Source organism: Mercenaria mercenaria, chromosome 12, assembly GCF_021730395.1.
Source record: "Mercenaria mercenaria strain notata chromosome 12, MADL_Memer_1, whole genome shotgun sequence".
Taxonomy (NCBI): domain Eukaryota; kingdom Metazoa; phylum Mollusca; class Bivalvia; order Venerida; family Veneridae; genus Mercenaria; species Mercenaria mercenaria.
This window is the reverse complement of record NC_069372.1, coordinates 38,861,471-38,884,468: the sequence shown is the minus strand read 5'-3', so window position 1 is coordinate 38,884,468 and position 22,998 is coordinate 38,861,471. Positions and strand designations below refer to the sequence as shown.

The following is a 22,998-nucleotide window of genomic DNA, read 5'->3' as shown; positions in this document are numbered from 1 at the left end:
AAAGTGACTGTCAGGTCATGAGACCACGCTGATATTTTGAATGTCATATACCGGTAATTATTAAGGGCAATTAACTGCTTCAATTTCTAGCCATATGATTGCCTCCCTTGTACAGTAGTGACGTCGCTATTCAATGTGTAAACAGGCGATTACCGCGCTAAAGATGACACTGTTAAATTTAATTAATTAAAAACATTTTTAAACATTTTATGTACTAAATTTTGTTCGGTAAATAAAATAAATATCATATGGCAGCGTGTGTGACACTGACGTTGTCAACTCTCGAAACAGAATGTCACCGCTTGGCTTACGCCTCGGGTGACATTCTGCCCTCAGGTTGACAATATCAATGTCACACACGCTTCCATATGATAATATAATGTCGTCACTGTTTCAATTTGGTACTATTAAATAAAAGAAGGCGTAATGAGCGGGAATTTCAAAAATAACTAGCGTCCTGGATAACATGTTGAAATAATAGCAAAAGTTGATCTTTACCTGATTTACAATTATTAAAAAGGTAAAAGGCACACCTTTTACGCAAATGGCGTCGAAAAATTACGTTTAGCCTTACCCTAAATAGTTCTGACGTTGCCGTTTCTACGGCGATTAATTTAGTTTCGGGGCGTCCATTTAATTAACAAGAGATCACAGAGTGATCTTGGCGCCCACCAATGTGCCATTTTTGAGTGTTCCAAATTTCAAGACTTATTGACTACCTCAAGGTCAAATTTCATTTCCGTACACAACACTGTGCATGTGGTCCAAATTCAAAAGCTGTAGCTTGAGAAATGTGAAAGTAGGTCACTAGGTCAATGTCAAGGTCAAAGTTTGTTTCAGTACACAATCCTATGCATGTGGTCTAAATTTGAAGCCTGTAGCTACAGAAATGTGAAAGTAGGTCACTAGGTCAATCTTAAGGTCAAAGTTCATTTCGGTACACAAAACTACGCAAGTGGTCCAAATTTGAAGGCTGTAGCTTGAGAAATGTAAAAGTAGGTCACTAGGTCAAAATCGAGGTCAAATTCTATTTCGGAATACAAAAACTATGCATGTGGTCCAAATTTGAAGCCTGTACCTTCAAAAATGTGAAAGTAGGTCACTAGGTCAATGTAAAGGTCAAAGTTCATTTCGGTACACAAAACTATGCATGTGGTCCAAATTTGAAGGCTATAGCTTGAGAAATGTAAAAGTAGGTCACTAGGTCAAAATCAAGGTCAAATTTTATTTCAGAATACAAAACTATACATGTGGTCCAAATTTGAAGCCTATACCTAAAAATGTGAAAGTAGGTCACTAGGTCAATGTAAAGGTCAAAGTTCATTTCGGTACACAAAACTATGCAAGTGGTCCAAATTTGAAGGCTGTAGCTTGAGAAATGTAAAAGTAGGTCACTAGGTCAAAATCATGGTCAAATTTTATTTCGGAATACAAAACTATGCATGTGGTCCAAATTTGAAGCCTGTACCTTAAAAATGTGAAAGTAGGTCACTAGGTCAATGTGAAGGTCAAAGTTTTTTTCGGCACACATACTATGCATGTGGTCCAAATTTGAAGGCTATAGCTTGAGAAATGTGAAAGTAGGTCACTAGGGCAAAATCAATGTCAAATTTCATTTTGAAACACGGAACTATACATATGGTCCAAATTTGACGCCTGTACCTTCAAAAATGTGAAAGTAGGTCACTAGGTCAAAATCAAGGTCAAAGTTTTTTCCAGTGCACAAAACTATGCATGTGGTCCAAATTTGAAGGCTGTAGCTACAGAAATGTGAAAGTAGGTCACTAGGTCAAAATCACGGTCAACTCATGTCAAGGTTCATCTTGCCACTCAAAAATATACAAGTGGTCCAAATTTGAAGGCTGTAGCTACAGAAATGTGAAAGTAGGTCACTAGGTCAAAATCAAGGTCAACTCGTGTCAAGGTTCATCTTGCCACTCACAAATATACATGTGGTCCAAATTTGAATGTTTTAGTTATTGACAAGAACATTTTAAAAGCTTTTCCCTATATAAGTCTATATGAACCATGTGACCCCCGGGGCGGGGCCATTTTTGACCCTAGGGCGATAATTTTAACAAACTTGGTAGAGAACCACTAGATGATGCTACATTACAAGTATCAAAGCCTTAGGCTTTGTGGTTTGGACAAGAAGATTTTCAAAGTTTTTCCTTATGTAAGTCTATGTAAACCATATAACCCCCAGGGTGGGGCTATATTTGACCCTAGGGGTATAATGTGAACAATCGTAGTTGAAGACCACTAGATGATGTCACATACAAAATATCAAAGCCCTAGGCCCTGTGGTTTTGGACAAGGGGTTATTCAAAGTTTTTCCCTATATAAGTCATTATAAAGTATGTGACCCCCAGGGCGGGGCCATATTTGACCCCAGAGAAATAATTTGAATCATCTTGGTAGAGGACCACTAGATGATGCTTCAAACCAAATATCAAAGCCCTAGGCTCTGTGGTTTTGGATAAGAAGGTTTTCAAAGTTTTTCCCTATATAAATCTATGTAAATATAGAAATAAACAAAAGGCCATAACTCACTCATAGATTGTTGAACCAGTCTGATTTTCAGGGGGACACAACTAGGGTACCAATACATCATTCTGACAAAGTTTGGTCAAAATCCCCCCAGTAGTTTCTGAGGAGATGCGATAACGAGAAATTGTTAACGGAAGGACGGACGGACGGACGGACGGACGGAATGACGGACGGACGGACGGACCACGGACGGAGTGATTTTAATAGCCCACCATCTCATGATGGTGGGCTAAAAAAGACGGAAAGGTTACTTTATGCAAAAATCATGCCAAAGCAAAAAGAAAAACAAAACAGTCCCATAGATAAAAAAAAACAACAACAAAACAACAACAACAAAAAAAACAGAAACAAAAAACACAAAAAAAAACCAACAAAAAAAAAAAAAAAAAAAAAAAAAAACAACATTAAAATTATCATATAAATTTATTTTACTGTAAAATGAGCCTATTTTCACGCGTAGATTTTGTGCATCAAAATTTCACAAAGAAATTTTTGTATTTTAGTATTACATGGTTTTTCTCCAAGAAGCTCCTCATATTAGCTTGCCTGTTCGAAGCGTATATAGCTTTGAAACTTAATTTATTTTTCTTCTAGGTCAATATAACCAACCTCACAGAATCAGGTTCCGTAACTTTGACATGTATTTTGGTGAAATTAGACGCTCCCTTTAGGACTGGGTAAAGTTTTGCATGCAAGTTATTATCTGCAAACCTACTGCAAATGTTGATTTGAAAACAACAACAACAACAACAACACTTGTGTCTTCAGGAATATAAAACTAGGTAATAGAATTAAGTCCCATAACCCTGACATGTATTTTGGCCAAATCATGCCCCCTTTTAGTCTGGGCAAAGTTTTGCATGCAAGTTACTATCTCCAAAACTAATGCAGATACTGGACTGAAACTCGATAGATTTTTAACATTTAGGTTAATATTCCTGTTTCTCGGACAGCAACTCGAATAGTCGCGCATTGGTTGTCTTACGGACAGCTCTTGGTATTTCAAGTAGTTCCATCATATTTGTCATTTCTGTTAATTCCTGCAAATTCTCATCCACAACATAGTCTTTCTTTCTCAGAACTTTATTCTGTCTAGATATCTCTGCCTCAAGTTTTTGTTTGTTTGTTTGTTTGTTTTGGGTTTAACGCCATTTTTCAACAGTATTTCAGTCGTGTAACGGCGGGCAGTTAACCTAACCAGTGTTCCTGGATTCTGTACCAGTACAAACCTGTTCTCCGCAAGTAACTGCCAACTTCCCCACATGAATTATCAGAGGTGGAGCCTCAAGTTTTTATAAAGAAGTTCCACTTCATGTAACTTCTCTTCTACAACACAGTCTTTCTCTCTTAGATTTTTCATCAGTCTTATTATCTCTTCCTCATGTTTTATCAGTAAGCAAAAACATAACACAGGTACTTAATAAGATATCTCAAAGAAACGAATCAGTGATTTTACAAAAACACACATAATATTAACGGAAAGTAATGTTTAAAATCTTCATATTCAGTTCATTTTCGCAATTTTAGGGTGAATTTTCGGTTGTTGAACAGTAATTGCAGACCTAGATACACGTTCTAAACTTGACTTTATTGAACAAATAAACAAAAACCTGTTGATCTACGACCTGAGCAGTTTTGAATGTTGATCACCAGTTTGCAGACTCTGGCTTAATATGAACGTTGATCTACCTGAACAGTTTCGAATGTTGATCACCAGTTTGCTGACTCTGGCTTAATATGAACGTTGATCTACGACCTGTTTAAATTTGAATATCGGTCTACGTCCTTAACTTCCAGTTGTAACATTACTGTTACTGTTGTAATATTTAATTGTATTTAAAGGTTTGTAACCAAACTTTATCTACTATGTTATTGTAACTACACATGTCTAACCAGATTAATAACGATATTAAAATTGTACCGTCGTATTCGGTATTAATGATTTTTGCACCACCACAATCTGCTATTGTGCGATATTATGTCGTACCGTCGTACTGTTGACCTTGACACCACAACAGCACAATGCTATGATGCGATATTCGACCGCGACAACATGACAACACGGTTCGATAGTACAGTAACATGATGATACAAGACAAAAAGACGTACTGTCGCATCGCGCTGTGATATCGCATCGTGTTATTGTGCTGTCGCATCGTGTTACTTTAGCATGATTGTATTTTCGTGCTGTCATATCCTGTTCCTGTTGTGGTGTTGTTGCACCGTGTTATCGTATTATCGTCCTTACCTCTTAAGGGGTCGACTGTGCAACAATACAACCGGTCTATCAGAACACAATATGTTATAGCGCTTTAACGAAATATTTTAAGAAATGCCTACTTTTAACAATGGTAAGTTCGATAATGACCTAAATGTCTGAAACATCGGACAATTATGAAGCAACTTTTTGTAAGGTTAGTTGAATTTTATAAACGCACGCTGTACATTCTGTGTGACACAGCACAGGCTTCATAAGTGACAACGTTAATGCGTCTAGTAGTAAGAAAAAAAATGGATTCAGATGGTAAAATTTACGATGATAAATAAAAACGTCTTATTTTGTAGTTTAGACTATTCTTAATACCAATATATAATGATTATATTTGAAGACCAAACTATTTATAGATAGACTCCAAGAATGAACTTTAGTTCGGTAATTTATTAAGATGTCTTTAGGCAAAGATCTGAGTTGCTTTGAAATTTAGAAGTACAAATAAAAATACGTAAAATCAATCGGATATATCAAAAATAATTACTTTTTCAGAACGAGCACATGTTGCAATTAAACAATTCCTTTTGCTGTCATAATGCAACGCAACTGGCTTCTTCAAATCAGCGTCTTTAGCTACCAATTCTCCGAGGCATTCCCCATTCCTGTCAAACATCACAATAGTGTTTGAATCAAACCCAGACAGGAATACAGTCCCATCACTAGATGCACATACTCCTTCTACGTTGACAAGCCTTTTATACCGCAGTTTTCTTTGTACCGTACAATCCTTTCCCAAACAGACGGCGCCATCACTGTTCTCTGTTACGATAATCGTTTCCCCACTGACTGCCATATTTTGAGGGCTCGATTCAAATATTTCCCCACCGCTGATATCTTGGCTTATGGTTTTCCGTAGACTACCGAATGTACTGTAGATACTGACACCAATTAAGGTAGATATCCACAGCTCTCCAGCAAAGTAAGCCATTCCATAACAACTTACTCCACCTTCTATAGATATATCTCTTAGCTTAGACAATGAACTGCCGACTGATATAAACTGAACCTTGTTGTTGACCACTTTCACAGCGACTTCATTCTGACCAGTACAGCAGATCCCAAAGGGATAGTTCCCTAGGTCACAGTGATCTTTGATGTTGTAATTTATATCAAGCCTCTTAATCTTCTTATTATTGCAATCAGCCAGCATGATCGTACCGTCCTGTAGCTGACATACATCAACTATATAACACGTTGTACGGTCGTTTTGCATTTTGATATTTATCTGCTTCTTTGATTTCACCTTATATATTCTTTGGACAGTTTGACGTTCATTTTCTGTTACTGTATTCATATGTCCTAAAGATGTCGCTGTCAAAATGGAGGTCTTCAAATCTGTATTTTCTGTAAAACATAAAGCTTTACTACCTGTCGCCTCGCTTTCTTCAACCAATTTTACTGCATCATTTACAGTCTGCTGTATCAGTTTCATCTGAACAAACTGTTGTCCTGCTTCCATACTGGTAAATGTCTGCAACTGGCTACTTACATTCTCAATTTCCTTTTTCGTTTCTGCCGTCTTGTTGATAGTATACTTCAGGTCTTCTTTCTCCGAAGTATAGTCCTTGTTAAGAGTGGTAATTGCTTCATGTTTTAATTTTCGGATATGTTCTATCAAGTTCTGCTCAACGTCCTCGAGTTTGGCAAGTATATCGACCCTTTGCTCTTCAAGGCTATCCAGGTTTTTCTGTGTTTTCCTATCAATGGCTATAAGACGCTCTTGAATATTTCTCGTCTGCATTTCTAAATGCTGTACCTCTTTTTGATGAACGGGAGATGTGTGCATGTCTTCAATTTCACTGACGCCATTACACGACCTAAGAAACAAGTGAAAATGAGCACTTTATATTAATCGCATTATGAGAAAGACAAGAAAAGTAATCCAGATATTTAGTATTATAATCTTAGGTTGTGTGCTGCTCTCCCTTAACAAGCTAAAATTGATTTATTTCTGCGTTTTAAATATTCCATTCTATACATATAGGAAAAAGAGACCATGACCCTTTACGGCCATGCTATTTCAAAATTGACGAATCAGATATTAAATAAAAAATAACTGAACAAATATTAAGTGCATTAAAGGAAACTAACATCTGCGTAAAATTATTTTAAATTTGGGTCTGCTATTTCAGACAAGAATAATTTATTGTTTCAATAATATAATTATATATCTGGAAAGAGACCACATTTCATGCGGCAATACTTTTGTCTGAAATTACCGGTACTTTGAAGTCGTGCAGGTAAATCTTTAAAATTTCCGCTATATACCTATATGATAAAGGGATATATCAGAGTAGGATGGAAACATACTTTAAAGAAAAGGTAAAATTTAAAGATGTTTTGTTCATATGGGAGGAGTGCGGAGGGGGGAGATAGGTGGTTGGGAGTGGAGAGGGGGAAATGAGGGTGTGTGCGGTGGTGGTGACAGGATATTAAAGGGCATGACACTGAATTAATTTGATTTTTTTTGGGGGGGGGGTGGGGGGGGGGGGGGGGGTGATTGGTGGGATTGGTGGGTAGGGGTAATTGGTGGTAATTTGTAATGTAGATTGTTGCAGTCTGCACATCGTCTTATCACCTCCTGCCTATATTCCAAGTAATATTTTTTTCCGTTATTCTCTTGACACGAAATATGATGTGCAATTTTGACACCGGTTATCATCTAAATGCCGACTTATATCTCAAAGAACGAATCATTTTTATAGCAAAACACACAAATCGGATGTGATAACATGTTCGGTTCATATCTTAGCTAAACTGCAGCAGTGTGGGGTTCGAAACGAGATCACCAAGATAACAAGAGCTGTCTGATGACAGCGCGCTCGGCTATTCGAAGAATTGATTGAAGAATGGGGTCAAAATATTTCCACGGATATTCAGACAAAAGAAATAAATAGATTAGACAAACAATGTTCCTGTATTACTTTGATTTCGATAAGTCTTGCACTAAATGGCAATATATGAGCCAATTTCAAAGTCCAAAAAGGGCCATAATTCAGTCAAAATAGTTATGTACTCTTGCCTACAGATGTAAATCATAATGATAAGCAAGTGTTCAAAGTTTAAAAGCCATATGTCAAATAGTTTTGACAAAACATGGACTTGTATGAAAACAGAACCAATTTCAAAGTCCAAAGAGGGCCATAATTCAGCCAAAATAGATGACAGAGTTAATATGTAAAAATTCTCTTTCCTACAGATAGAGATTATTATATTAAACAAGTGATAAAAGTTTCAAAGCCATATGTCAAACACTTTACAAAAAATATGAACTGGTACGGAAAACTTAACCAAGATTTCTAAGTCAAAAGGGGCCATAATTCAGCCAAAATCCTTGATGGAGTTATGTACTCTTGCCTATAACTGGACATGGTGATGGTAAACAGGTGTTGAAAGTTTCAAAGCTTTATCTCAAAAGACTTTGTCAAAATATGAACTGGTACGAAATATTAACCCAGATTTCTAAGTCAAAAAGGGCCATAATTCAGCCAAAATCCTTGATGGAGTTATGTGCTCTTGCCTATAACTGGACATGGTGATGGTAAACAAGTGTTGAAAGTTTCAAAGCTTAATCTCAAAAGACTTTGTCTAAATATGAACTGGTACGGAAAACTTAACCAAGATTTCTAAGTCGAAAGGGGCCATAATTCAGCCAAAATCCCTGATGGAGTTATATACTCTTGCCTATAACTGGCCATGGTGATGGTAAACAAGTGTTGAAAGTTTCAAAGCTTTATCTTAAAAGACTTTGTCAAAATATGAACTGGTACGAAAAACTTAACCATGATTTCTAAGTCAAAAGGGGCCATAATTCAGCCAAAATCCTTGATGAAGTTATGTGCTCTTGCCTATAACTGGCCATGATGATGGTAAACAAGTGTTGAAAGTTTCAAAGCTTTATCTCAAAAGACTTTGTCAAAATGTGGACTGGTACGAAAAACTTAACCAAAGTGTGACGCCGACGACAACGCCGTGATGAGTAGGATAGCTCTACTTATTCTTCGAATAGTCGAGCTAAAAATCATTGATCTACAGAGTTAATTTTCCATTTTTTTTAAAATGGCAGGCGGACTGAAACCTTCGGTATTTGTTTGGTATTTGCGCAAACAGACCTAACAACGGCACTGCGTAAAGATGTTTTTGCGCAGTGGCTGGTTACTGCCGACGGCCGGCCAGACCCGAACCCGCTCTACGATTTTTAAGTCTTTTGAGAAACAAATACCTAAGGCACAAATAGACGAAGATTCATTATCTTCCACCACAGGGCTCTAGAGTATAAGTTTTAGAGGAAAATGTAGACGGACGAACAGACGGACGGATGACGAGCTGTCACAATAGTTCACTCCGACCACTTTGTGCTCAAGCGAGTTAAAAAGATATTGACATTCATAAATGCACCATGCACAAATAGGGTTAGTGCTGATTACTTGTGAAGTTTCATTAAAATTTGTGCAAAGGTTTGGGAGATTAGGTGCGCATAAAATTGCATATGCAGACTGTATGTATACAGTATGGTAACAAAGAACAAAGTCCCGTAACTCTGCAGAAAATTTATCTAAGTAAACGTAACATGCACCATGCACAACTAGGGTTGATACTGACCACTTATATAAATGTGAAGTTTAATCAAATTGTGTGCAAGGGTTCGGGAGATTTGGCGCGCACAAGTTTATATATGCAGACTGTATGTATATAGTACATTAACTAAAAACAAAGCCCCATAACTGTATAGCATTGTTTTTCGGAAAGAACTAAACATGCACCATGCACAACAAGGGTTACTTCTGATCACTTGTTTCATTAAATTGTGTGCAATGGTTCGGGATATTAGGCATGTACAATATTGCATATACAAACTGTATGTATATAAAAAATCTAGTATAGTAACAAAAAGCAAAGTCTCGTAACTCTGCAGAAAAATTATCTAAAAGAACGTAACATGCATCTTGCACAACTAGGGCTGGTACTGATCACTTGTGTGAAGTTTCAGTAAATTGTGTGCAAGGGTTCGAGATATAAGGTGCGCAAAATATTGCATAATTTATGCAGATTCTATTGCATATGCAAACTGTATATATAGTAAAGAAACAAAAAAGTCCCGTAACTCCGCATTATTCTGCGAGAACTTAACGTGATCATGCATAATTAGGGTTACTATTTATCACTTGTGTAAAGTTTCATTAAATTGTGTGCAATGGTTCGGGATATTAGGGGCGCACAATACTGCATAATTTATGCAGATTCTGTGTATAAAGTATAGTAACAAAAAAGTCCCACAACTCTGAAAATACAGACGAACGGACAGACAGACAGACACCCTGAAACGAGTATAAACCCCTTACAACTGCATTGTTTGGGGGTACAATGAGCGATGCGATTACATCACAGGAGTAAAACAAAATAAAGGTTGTACCTATGCTCCTTTGCTATGCACATCGTACAATAGACCATATCATGGGTTTCACAGTACATCTCAAGGTCTCTGTTTGGATGGTAACGACATTTTGTAGTTATAGTTATCATAGACACCCGTTTAGTGACGTCTTTGTCTTGTAGTTTATGTGAAAGAGTAGCTTTTCTCCGGCCATGCTGGTTGGTACATTTTGCACACAGATACTCCTCGCATTCCGGACAGTACTTGACAGCTTCCTCCCTTATATGTTCTTCCCCACAAGGCGTGCATGTGTAGTCAAAGTCCGCATCCGAACCGTCTCTAATTGATGTGGAGGGTCTTCCCGCAGCCATATTAATGCCAACCAAACAAAAACAAGAAGTACCTTTAAAAATGATACACGGCCGCATAAGTCAATGCACACGTTAATGCACTCTGTACTTTAAATACGATCGGGTATATATAAAGCAAAACAAAATGTAGTAAAATGTTCATGTTTTTATGTAGAACATATTTTACAGAACACATATTTACATAATTATCACATTAATCATACTCTAAGAAACTTTGACACAAAAGTAAGACTAACAAGAGCTTTCACTATTAGTGACAAATTACCCCGAAGCTTGCTCAAGAAAGCCACAGTTGTCTGCGCAAAATATGCAAGATAGGTTTAGGTATGAATCATTTTGTGACCTTGACCTGAGAGACCCGGGTCATAAGAGTAACTCGTCTTCTCAATATGGTTATCATTTGTGTCCAATTGTTTTCAAATCCCTTGATAAAAGGCAGATCTCGAGCTATGGACAAGACAGGAAAAATACACCTCTAAGTGTGACATTGACCTTGGAGCTAGGGGTCTCGGTGTTGCGCATGCCTTGTCATCTCTATCTTGAGAACATTTATGCAAACTGATTTTAAAACCCCTTTATCAATGTCAGAGGTATGGATTGGACAAGAAACAAACCATGTTACCATTTAACCTGTAAGTGTGACTTTGACCCTACAGCTAGAGGGGCATTGCGCATGACACATCGTCTCATTATGGGGAACATTTATGCCGAGTAATTTCAAAATCCCTCGATGAATGGCAGTTATGAACTGGACACCTGTTAACTTTGACTTCAGAGTGTGACACTGACCTTGGAGCTGGGGGTTTGAGTCTTTCGTATGACACATCACCTCATTATGGTAAATATTTCTACCATGTCATTTTAAAATCCCTTCATCCATCTGTCATTGGCAGTTATGGACCGGACACGAAACTGACCCTGTTAACCTTTGGTCTCTAAGTGTGACATTGACCTTGGCGCTAGGGGTCTTAATCCTGCGCATGACACGTTGTGTCATTATTATTATTATTATTATACCAGATTTATACAGCGCCCTTTTCATGATCAATTTCACGTTCAAAGGCGCTTTACATAGTTCAATGCAGCCACATAGGGCGCATAATTCATCCTCTACTAGTACAGACACAGAGCGATCTGACCAGAGGGACAGAGTGAGACAAAGCCCCAACGACAGAGAGATCAGAAATCAGATACAGGCTTGTCCGGCTAACTTAGCCTAGCTCGTTGCGAATAGACAGCCTGGTACTTTAACGTGCCCATTATGGTGAACATTTATGCCAAGTTATTTTAAAATCCCTTTATGGATGGCATAGTTACAACCCAGACAAGAACACGGACGCACGGACGGAAAAATGGGGGACGAAATGACCAGTTTGAAATCGACAAGGGATTCGGAATGACCAGAATTGGGGGACGAGTTGACTTGGGGACGAGTTGACTGTAAATCGTTTACGGGAGATCACTCCGTATCAGAGTTGCAAAGTTGTCAGATTTGTAGTCGAACTATGCTGCAGTTTCAAGACCGAGCGGATTCAGTTTTATGACGTTAGCTATTTCCACAGGAGTCTTGCAACAGATTATACTGTCTAACAATACAGCTCCAAGCACCTGCACACCCCTCAAGAAAATATTATCTATTCCATTAGGAAACCTTAGGAATTTTTCATCCACAAATCAAAATCTACAGTTTTAATGAGTTCTTAAATGGCCATATTTACAAGAAATAAAGGTGAAATCAATACCAGCCTGCGGCGGGTAATGAAAATTTAACAAACAACTAATTCTATATCAATTCTATACGATTACTGTGAATGGATTTCGTGGTTGAGTCAATCCACGAAATTTAATCCCAACGCACAAGTAAAATTCCTATTCATTTTATGTTCAAATCCATGAATTTATATCCCCACAAAATTGCAGTTTTGTCCAAAACCAAGAAAATTCATGCCAACGAAATTAAATGATTTTACATTAGTATAGCATTACAAGTATTGTATACTATTAGTATACCATTTCACTTTGTAAAATATTGCGAATAACATTTGTAAACCATTTTATTATATACCTATATAAATTCTGTAAAAAATCGGCTTGTATTTCACAATTAAATATGAACAGACAGACAAAAATTCCGTATTGTACCTTCTAAATTCCGTATTGTACCTTCCGTATTGTATGCTGCTGGACTTTTTTCATTAATATGCATAACCTGACACAGTTCTATAAATAGCGCACATAAAAACATCACTAAGTTCCCATTTAATATCGATAAACATTGAAGATTTCGTTCAAGAACAAAACAAGAATCCAAATGGTAAAATAGGGTTATTATAACAGAAGCTTGATCTGGGATGCAGTATTCGGCTCGTGTGGATTTTGCCAGATCGAATCTCACGAGGCACGCAAACGCCGAGTGTGATCAGACCTGGCAAAATCCACGTGAGCCGAATACAAAGTCCCAGATCTAGCTACTGTTATAATGACCCTTTTACTATATACCTTTACCATTTTGATTCTTGTTTTGTTCTTGAACGAAATCTTCAATGTTTATCGATATTAAATGGAACTTAGTGAAGTTTTTATGTGCGCTATTTATAGAAATGTGCCGGGTCATGCATATTAATGAAAATAGTCCGGCAGCATACAATACGGAAGGTACAATACGGAATACGAAAGGTACAATACGGAATTTTTGTCTGTCTGTTCATATTTGATTGTGAAATACAAGCCGATTTTTACAGAATTTATATAGGTATATAATAAAGGTATATAATAAAAGGGTCATTATAACAGTAGCTGGATCTGGGAATTTGTATTCGGCTCTCGTGGATTTTGCAAGGTCGGATCACACTCGGCGCTTGCGCGCCTCGTAAGATCCGATCTGACAAAATCCACTCGAGCCGAATACTGCATCTCAGATCAGGCTACTGTTATAATAACCCTATTATACTCACTAAACACATTCGCAGTGATCTTGATTACCACTAGGCTACAATCTGACTAAAGTACTTGATCTTTTAAACGAAGATCTGAGAACGACCCATTCACATACGTCTTCTGTATATTTTGGATTTCCAGTATTGCTATTTTTATTTTAACCAATCAGACGACTTGTTCGAATGTCAAAGAGTAAGAAAAATGTGTAGCCCTTTCAGGGCTCGAACTAGGGACCCCTCGCTTACAAAGCGAGTGGCTTACCGACTGCGCTAACCGGCTATCTGACACACTACCATATAAGAATTGTAAATATCAAAAGTCAAGGCTACAGGTAGATTTGCAAAATGTTGTAAGTTAAGCTCTGATTGGCTAGCGAAAGGGTCGCCAGAACGAGGCTATGAATAGGTCGTTCTCAGATCCTATGCGTAGCGTAATAGGAGATGTACTTCAGTCAGATTGCACTAGGCTATTAAGAGCGTAGCGGCAAGGGAGATCACTGCGTAGGAGTTTGATATTTGCCTTGCAATACTTGAGAATAATCTGATCTTTTCAACAGATATCCTAGGTAATCCTAGGTATATTATGTCACGGGAACATTTGTCGGAATAAACAGTTATTTCTGGTCATATCTGCTTTGGCTTAGTCAATTGAAACAGAAATTACGGTAACTAAGATGTTGCTGTGGTAGGCTATTTATGGTTAGTGTGAGATCTGAGTGCTAAATGATCATTCTCTGATCTGTAATAATAGTACCTTGATGGTGGTTTGTTATATAGCATACTTTTGTCTCATTTGCATGTAATGGTATACTGTATACGATTAGTTGTTTGTTAGTGTAGTTTGTTACCCTGTTAACTGTTTTCATTTGGGATATGTAAATTAAATTTAATTAGTTGTCACAAATAGTCTGTATTGTGATAAGACATCAACCTTAACATCCTAGACTTTATCTGTCTTTATCATAGTTTTCTAAATATTAATTCAGATCTTTATCAAAATGATAACAGGTCAAGTTCCAATTCAATTTACAAAAGGAAAGTAGATACATAGAAATATTAGCCGACAACTATTACAGTATTTATAAAATAATTAGGTCATTCATGTTTATGTCGTTGGGTTAAAATACAAGCTCACGCATTTAGACTAACACCTACAAATGTTTGAAAACTTGCTTAATTATGGTGTTTTAAAAAAGCTTAGATGAAACACTTACCTATTTTTGTGTATATCAATCTTTGAGAACAGTCATTTTGATTTCTACTTTCGATTTCAATTACCGATATTTTACATGAGCGGATCCAGTCGGTGAAGAATCTTTTGGACGCACCCTCTTTACTCTAAACTCATTTTATCACACACTTCAGACCGTGTTTAAATCATGGTAGATCTAGTATAACATTGTATAGTAAACGGATGTTTCTCATTCATTACAGATCTGGTGCAGCCGTTCTGCACATGCCCGGAATGATTATCAATTGGAGTACAGGGCAAAATTACGCATTGTTTTGCATGTCCACACGCATTTAATGCATAATATGCATAATATACTGACTAGAGGTTAGGGTAAGTATCACCATGGTTACAAAATATATACATTTATGATATTTTTCGTTCAAATTGCTTTAAACCGGTATAGTGGGCTACTGGATTCTGTAATATATCACAGGCGCACCAGATCTGTTTTTAGTCACAGCCATAATAAACAAAGTGATTTCTAACGTGAAGATAGTGAGACAGCTTTCCTCAAGAAGGTCCCAAAATGTTATTTTAAATATATACCAATACAATAAATGAGGATATATATCCTTTTGAACCGTAGAACGCAACCAAACAAAATAATAACAGAATCGGTTTGACTGAGTCTATTCGTGGAAGGAAATAAATTTATGACGCTTGTCAGCCCATTGAGAGAATTTTATTATAGGCCCTATCGTATGGTAAAATTGGATGTTCTCGTTACGTACATAATATAAATACCATTCAAACATGTCTCGATTTGATTGCCATGCAGTTACACAATGAAGAAAGTCAAGCTATATATACTTAAAAGATAACTAAGGCTTTCGAGTAGTTTGTTGTCTAATTTATAACGGTTCAGATTTCAGGTGCGCAGGAATAGAACCAAGAGGGCGTTAGCTCGAGTGTTTAATATTCAAGCATCTGATGAACAGTGGTAAATTAGACAACAAACCACAAGAAGGCTTTGATTGTTTTCATTCTTACATGGACATAAAAATATTTTGATAAAACGTATATTGGGTTTCATATATATATGAGCAGAAATGAACCGAACGTCTTGTATTGATTTGACGTCATAACATTCTCTTACCGGTCCGTGCGTCAACCAGTGTTTATCGCAGAATATATAGAGCTTGAACTTCTTCTTTGTTTAACTGGCAGACAAATTGAGCAAATCTACAATAAACAACGGTTGATGCGTGGACCGCTCAGAGAGCATCATGACGTCAATTATGACGTCAAATTACCGCCTGACGTCCAGTTCATTACTACTTGAAAAGATGAAGTCCACCATAATTTTCATCAAAATATTTCATCGTTCAGATGCTTAGATATTAATGTAAACCACTCAGGCTAACTTCCTCCTAGTTCAATTCCAGCGCATCTGAACTTTGAGCCGTGATCAATTAGACGACAAACCACTTGAAGGCCTTGATTGTTTGTTTAAATAAATCTTGATCAATATCTTATTACTTGATGTTTTATAGACTGGTAAAAAGTACAGCTAATAATGGTTTTAGGTGCACTAGTCTTATAGTAAGGTCATTTATACGGTAATTAGGACTACACGTGTTAAACAAGTATCTAGGATATGTTTTATTTCATAACGGTCTTATTTTGAGTCATGACATATTTTTTAATGTTAGAGATATGTTTCTCCTTTTTTGAATTGAATAATATCTTAAATCCTTTACTTCTATATGTTTGTATTGAATTAAATTTTCAAGTGTTGAATACATATCTCAACATAACATTGTAATGAGAGAGGTGAATCAAACTTTCGATAAAAAGTTAATCTCAATTATGCTTAACTTTTATTAATTTGCAATAGAGATTATGTGTAAATTTTGATGCACTCAAATGAAATTAGAAAATACTTCTTATTTCAACGAAGTTTTCTTTTTTAAAAGTTTAAACTGTAAATCTTTAATGGTTTAACACAAACCTGCCGTAACTCTTGTTAAAATTAAACAAAGATGGGTTTATGACAGTTTTCCGTTCAGCCCTCAATGTGCAAGAAACGCTTACGCTAAAAACAGCTAATCTATCAAAATATATTTACTTACATTATGATTTACTATTTAATCTAATAATTTATTTTTTTATTTATTCTTTTATTTCTTTATTTATTTCATCTAATCTAGTTCAATCTAATTGTACAGAAAGATCGATCTCGACGATAACGCTTCCGTCGAGATAAGTGCTAAATTACGGAGAGATCTGTATGTGGACAATATTCTTTCCAGTTTCGATACAGAAGCAGACGTTATTTTCTCTTTTCGTGTGACTCGTAACCTGATGTCGTCTGCTGGTTATAACTTCCGGTCCTAGAACTCTACGAGTAACCGCTTACGGAAACTTGTCTCTTTAGAGAAAGTACTGGATGTAGATAAGACGACTAAAAGTCCGGGCCTACGGAGGGATACTGACGCAAAGATATTGTTCCTTCAACGCCATACTTTCCCTAAAGGTGGCTTCGTCTCAAAACAAGAAATGTTACCACGGAAGGCAAATATGTACGATCCGCTTGTGATTCTGAGCCCAGTTACAATAAGAAGAAGCTGTTTTAAGATATCTAGCGACAGAAATATGACTGGGATGTGTCACTTCCAGAGATGAAATAATCAATCGAATGACTTTAATACAGTTTCACGTCACAAGTCTCAACGTTACTACTTCTCACCAGAGTGAATATGACTGGGATGTGTCACTTCCAGAGATGAAATAATCAATCGAATGACTTTAATACAGTTTCACATCACAAGTCTCAACGTTACTACTTCTCACCAGAGTGTATTTTCGGCACTGCAGACGACATGCACAATGCTGAAGTACATAGCATACTGCACGTCGTAGCTGATACCAGTGTATGGGCATTGTGGAGCAGTAGCGTTCTTATGCAGAAGAAATCAGTCTGCATTTGATATGTCAAAATCTGGGTTCTACCCTGGTCACAAGAACGCTACGAGCTCCGTACGAGAAGGTTTTCAGTCGAATTTTGGCAAAATCGTACGGCGTCCGTACGGACATCGTTGACTCGTACGAGCGTCATTGTAACTCATAGAAGATATGACATGTTATATGATATTCTTTAATACCTTTAATGAAGTTGGGGGTGAAAAGTCTTAAAAGCTTAGTGGCTACAAAAGTACATTTTTTTCAGACATCGCAAAACTAGTTTATTCTTGTCGCAGGGACACCTTACGAGCGCCGTAGAAGCCAACGGACATCGCACGAGGTATGGCCGGGCTCCTTGCGAGTTCCGTACGACTTGTCTGCGATGCTCGTACGGATATCCTACGATTGTAAATGCAAATTTTTCAGACGTCGCCGAGCTGATTTATTCTTTTCGCAAGGACACCGTGCGGCCACCGTTCGAGTGCCGTGCGAACGCCGTACGAACTCGCGAACACCGTACTAGGTACGACCGGGCTCCCTGCGAGCTCCGCACAACTTGCCTGCGATGTCCGTACGGATGTCCTACTATTGCATCCTCTAAAGATCGTACGGGACCGGTAGGTACGGTCTCCTCTTGACGTCTATTGACCAACAGAAATGCAAGGAACTTGTAGGAGGCGAGATAAAAAAGAATACAGTTATATTGTGGCGCGTCTTTAAGTCAACGGTTCTATAGCCAGTAAGGATTTACGTAAATCGTTGTCGTACCAAGTTGATGCTTTTATGATATTTAACCATTTCCTCGTAAAAAGATAATAATTAATACATCTGTTTATTTTAATAAATTGTATTCATCCGTTTATCAAAACATAGCTTTTATGCACGTGTATTTTGTGATTTTTAAAAAAAAAATGAGCGTGAAAGGGAAATGAATAAAGTTATATCTTTACGTATTTCCATATTTTTAAAATTATGATTGTTATTAACAACATACTGATTTAAACGTATGCATAATTTATAGTAATTTTAAGATATTGGCAAAAAAGCAAATTGTGGGATAGCTGTTTTGTTCAGTATATATAATACATACAGTGTTGCAGACGACAGGAAGCTATTCAATTCAGCCTTCGTACAGGAGCCAGCCAGAAAACGTTGAGAAGTACTCTCCAGTGATCACATTGCTGTGCCGAGTCCCAGACCGAACCCAGATCTCGTCTCCTGGAGAAATATTCAATAATTCGACAAATATAAGATACGGTCAATGTTCAAGTAAATAGTACTTGTTTATATATATTAACTGTTAACTGAATATGGTGTCTCTATTCATATTTTGTCATACACTAATTTAATGCTTCTACCATTGGTAAAATTAATAAACGCTATAACTGTAACATGCATATATATATTGCTTGATTAGTGGAACCGTAATTTGTCAATTTCCGTATGATGACGTATTCTCGTAAACTATATCGGCGTCCTTTGGCTGTAAATATTTTTACATAAGCAACCGGAGAAATCCTAAATCGACCGGAAAAAGCCGAGTGCTATTATGGGTCCACTACCTTAAATTAAGATAGATGGTAATATTTAATGATCTGATCATGAAAAAAAACTGACTGTGTTCCTTTATTAGCATTTTTACCCGTTATAACCAATCATTTGCTACTATAAAAGGAATTAAACCTGTAACAACCCCCAAACAATCTTCAAATTTCTGTCTAATTTGTTTAGTTAGTTACATATATACCCTGCGTATCTTCCTTTTTAACAGAAAGTCTCACAGTAATAATTAATTATTGCATCAATTTCCTCAATCGGCTGTAATCATAAAATTTTATATAAATAGCTATTCGGCATTAATAAACTAAAATACCTCTTGTGGTTTGCAAAACAGCTGTGTTGGAAGACGCTGCATAATCCAGATGTTGGTATGCATCTGAAAACGATTTTCCAACAACAACAGCGTTTTTCACTAGCTCAGTGTCCATAGAACTACGATCTCTATTAGTATTCAGCCAGAAAAACACGTATGTCCCTGTGACTGGGGCCGTAAATATTCCATCGGCCGGATTGTACCTAAATAATGATGGAAAATACACATTATTGTCAACTTGAAATTCTTGAAAAACATTTGCTGCGTGTATGCAAATGTAACATTTATTTTATAAAGGGTAAAGGGCGGATAGATTATTGAATACGTAGGTGTATATATGCCTTAGATAACCCCTATTGATATGTTTTATCGAATATGACTGGGTATATGGTCTTACAAAGTTTTCTTGCATGCCAGACAGGATTTTCTCGTATGAATTTACGCTACTTAAAGAATACGGTATGCAAGGAAAAGCATCTGTCACCGGTAGAAGGTGCTGATGGAAATATCTTGCTCTCTGGTAACTGTTTTGCGGTAACTCGGCAGAGTCTCGTTACCGCCGAAACAGTTACCCTGGAGCCAGATCTTTCCATCCATACCTTCAACCAGCGAAAGATTCTTATAGTATATAGATGTACCAGCAACAATCAAAGAATGTAACGGTGACTTTATAGAGGATATTTGTTTCTATTTATTTTATGCATTTTTAATGGTTTTAAATAAAATATATCCAGTTTGTCCGCTCAACGTCTCGTGCATCGCATCATGACGTCATAATATCGTGACGTCAGCATATCTTTGCAGAACAAATGTAAATAGTTCTATTACGTTTCCTGATTTCTTTTACATTATATTATGATAGAATGTAAATATTTATTATACATCTATACCTTTACTGAAGTATATTTTGCTAGGAATTGTCTATCATTTATAATTCATATTCTTTCGCATTCAAGTGTAGTTCCGTACCAGTGAAAAATAAAAATGATATTTTCACTGTTTGAAATAGTATTTCACTGAAGAGCATAAAATAAAACTGCAGAACTAATGTAGCCGCCTAAAGGGAAAAGCCCGCTTGATTTGGAAGGTTGACAATTGTACCCAGGTGTATGCTTATGCTTTAATGAACGCCTTTCGGTGCATATAAGATTTTCCTCCCTCATTCAAACCGGGAAGTCACATTCAACTGCCTTGTGACTTTCATAAAAAAAAAATAACAGGAATAAATAGAATCTTAACTTACCCGCCTCCAATATTAGTAGTAACGGTATCAAATACAATAGTTTGATGGTTGCCAAGGTGATCGACATCTTTAGACAGTTGTGTATAAAATGCTACTTTAGAATGGACTGATCCACCGGATGGTAGTAACATACTGCGGGAATCTGTTGCAAATAAAAAGTGTAGAACACTTTTTTCCGTATCTGTTTACAACTATATATTATGCAACGTTTATAAAGGTTGCACCAGTCGTAAAGTATACGTCTTTTTTTCAATTCAAAATGCCATCAATTAAATCAAGTTTTATTTCTTGCGAATAAATAAGACATGTTATTCTTGCGAATAAATAAGATGTTATAAGACTACATCAGTAGTAACTAACAGGAACTATTCTTCTCCATCCTGTTATTATAATAAACAGTGTGACACCATTAAATGTTACACAACTGCAAAATGTCGCAACCACTTTTAAATGTCGCAACTTTGACGTTAAATGTCGCAACCACCGCTAGTAAATGTCGCTATTTTTTATTTGCTTGTGTTTCCTGATTGTGTCTTAGTATCTCATTTCTCCACAACCATCCCCCATGCTTCGATATATGTTATTTCCAGTTAATTGTGTTTCTCAGTATTGTTTCTTCTTCACCTTGACCCCTCCCTTCCCCCACACACTAAAAATTCTACACTCAGAAATACAACTCTACCTTTCAGAATGTGCTCTTACTAAACTTTTCATCTTTTGTTGCGAGCTTCATTGTCTGTGGAGGCTTGTAAAATCGGAATCACACCTTATATCTTAAAATCAAGCAAACGAGCGCAAAGCATAACAAATTTTATTTCCTTGACGAATAACTTACGACATCGATCGTGTTTTTAAGTTGATCGTTATGGATACATGCATTTTAATTTTATCTCTGGTACAAAATTATTTTAAGTAATATCTAAATTGTAAAGACTGTTAAACTTACTTTTGTTCACTTTTTTCTTCTTCTTTTGTTGTGACATTATATTACAGTGGTACAAACTATTGCGACATATAGCAAATTCAAGTTGTTCTAAGAATTAATTTGTTCATAATACATTATTTTTATTCATGTCTTTCACTTCACTGTATATATTAGGATGATATTTTACATTATTATGTTAGAGGACCATATGTTAGACTGGCTATAGCCAAATATATTTTCCTCTTTAAATAAAGTTATTATTATTATTATTATTATTATTATTATAGCGTTCATAAATTATGTGGTTTCAACTTCCATCATCGTAGTTTCGTGATTTCGACATTCACGAAATACAAAGCGCGATGGTCCAAACGGAACACCGTAATATACCCTACATTGTTCATATCTATATTTACACTGTCACTGTGTAGGCATAGGAAATAGAGATCAATATAATTGCACCTTTACTAATCCTACCAGGTGTTCTGTATTACAAAAGTGGATCTATTGTGACATTTTGATACAAGCAAAACTGTATTATCTGCACTATTATTTACCTACTGGTACTTCATTTTATTATTGGCTTGTTAAAAGTTAATTTTTTACCATATATAAGTTGACAGAATCATAGGAACCATGTCTTGAGGGGTAAATCAAACACAAATGAATAAATCCTTAATGATTTTGTTGTGTAAAAAAGTATAATATTGTGTCTGAAACAGTTTTCAATTTCCACTTAAATGTGTAATTGCAAGGGAAGTAAACTAATAGGTCTCTACTTATAAGTACTAGCCCAAGGCAGGAGTTGCCATTCTTTGTGGATCACAACTTTAAATTAAAAATTAAAACTTCTGTTATTGATATTAACAAAACTATCATAAACTTCACCTTTGTGAAATCATTTTTGGTTATTTCAAGGACTTGGAAATTAATAACTAGACTTCATTTAATGTAATACTATCATTGAAAAATTTAGGGTCTATCTCTACACTGTGTTACTTTTTCTAATACAAACAAAGAAGGCATTCTTACCGCTTGAAATACTCTCCAGATTTTGGAGTCTTTCATCCAGTTTTTCAATCTTTGTGAGACATTCCTCTATAGTCAAATTCTTGCATTTACACGAAACAAGAAATATAGAAAAGAAAGTAAAAAGTGGTAATGTTTTAAAGAACATCACTACTTCGCGACGAAATTCTTTCGAAACGCGGAACAACTTAAAATGATAACGATTTGCGTGTCAGCCACGAGCAAAGTTCAAACACAGATAAAGTAAGCAAACATGGTTTAGTTATCTTTCGCAATATGAAAGACCG

The 22,998-nt window shown here is 36.3% G+C and overlaps 2 protein-coding genes across 2 annotated transcripts; both read right to left on the bottom strand.

The window, feature by feature from the left end:
• Positions 1-5,194: 5,194 nt before the first annotated feature.
• Positions 5,195-14,904, bottom strand: LOC128547339 (uncharacterized). Its single transcript, XM_053519744.1, has 3 exons — positions 14,718-14,904; positions 10,236-10,599; positions 5,195-6,639 (listed from the first exon to the last, which is right to left on the bottom strand). The coding sequence occupies exons 2-3, from the start codon at positions 10,565-10,567 to the stop codon at positions 5,280-5,282; spliced, it is 1,692 nt and encodes a 563-aa protein (XP_053375719.1). The 5' UTR covers positions 10,568-10,599; positions 14,718-14,904; the 3' UTR covers positions 5,195-5,279.
• A 3,512-nt stretch (positions 14,905-18,416) lies between these two features.
• On the bottom strand, positions 18,417-22,918 carry LOC128547340 (C1q-related factor-like). The gene is made up of 4 exons (XM_053519745.1): positions 22,715-22,918; positions 20,758-20,899; positions 19,515-19,717; positions 18,417-18,859 (listed from the first exon to the last, which is right to left on the bottom strand). Exons 1-4 carry the CDS (start codon positions 22,857-22,859, stop codon positions 18,762-18,764), a joined length of 588 nt encoding a protein of 195 aa, XP_053375720.1. The 5' UTR covers positions 22,860-22,918; the 3' UTR covers positions 18,417-18,761.
• Between the last annotated feature and the right edge of the window lie 80 nt (positions 22,919-22,998).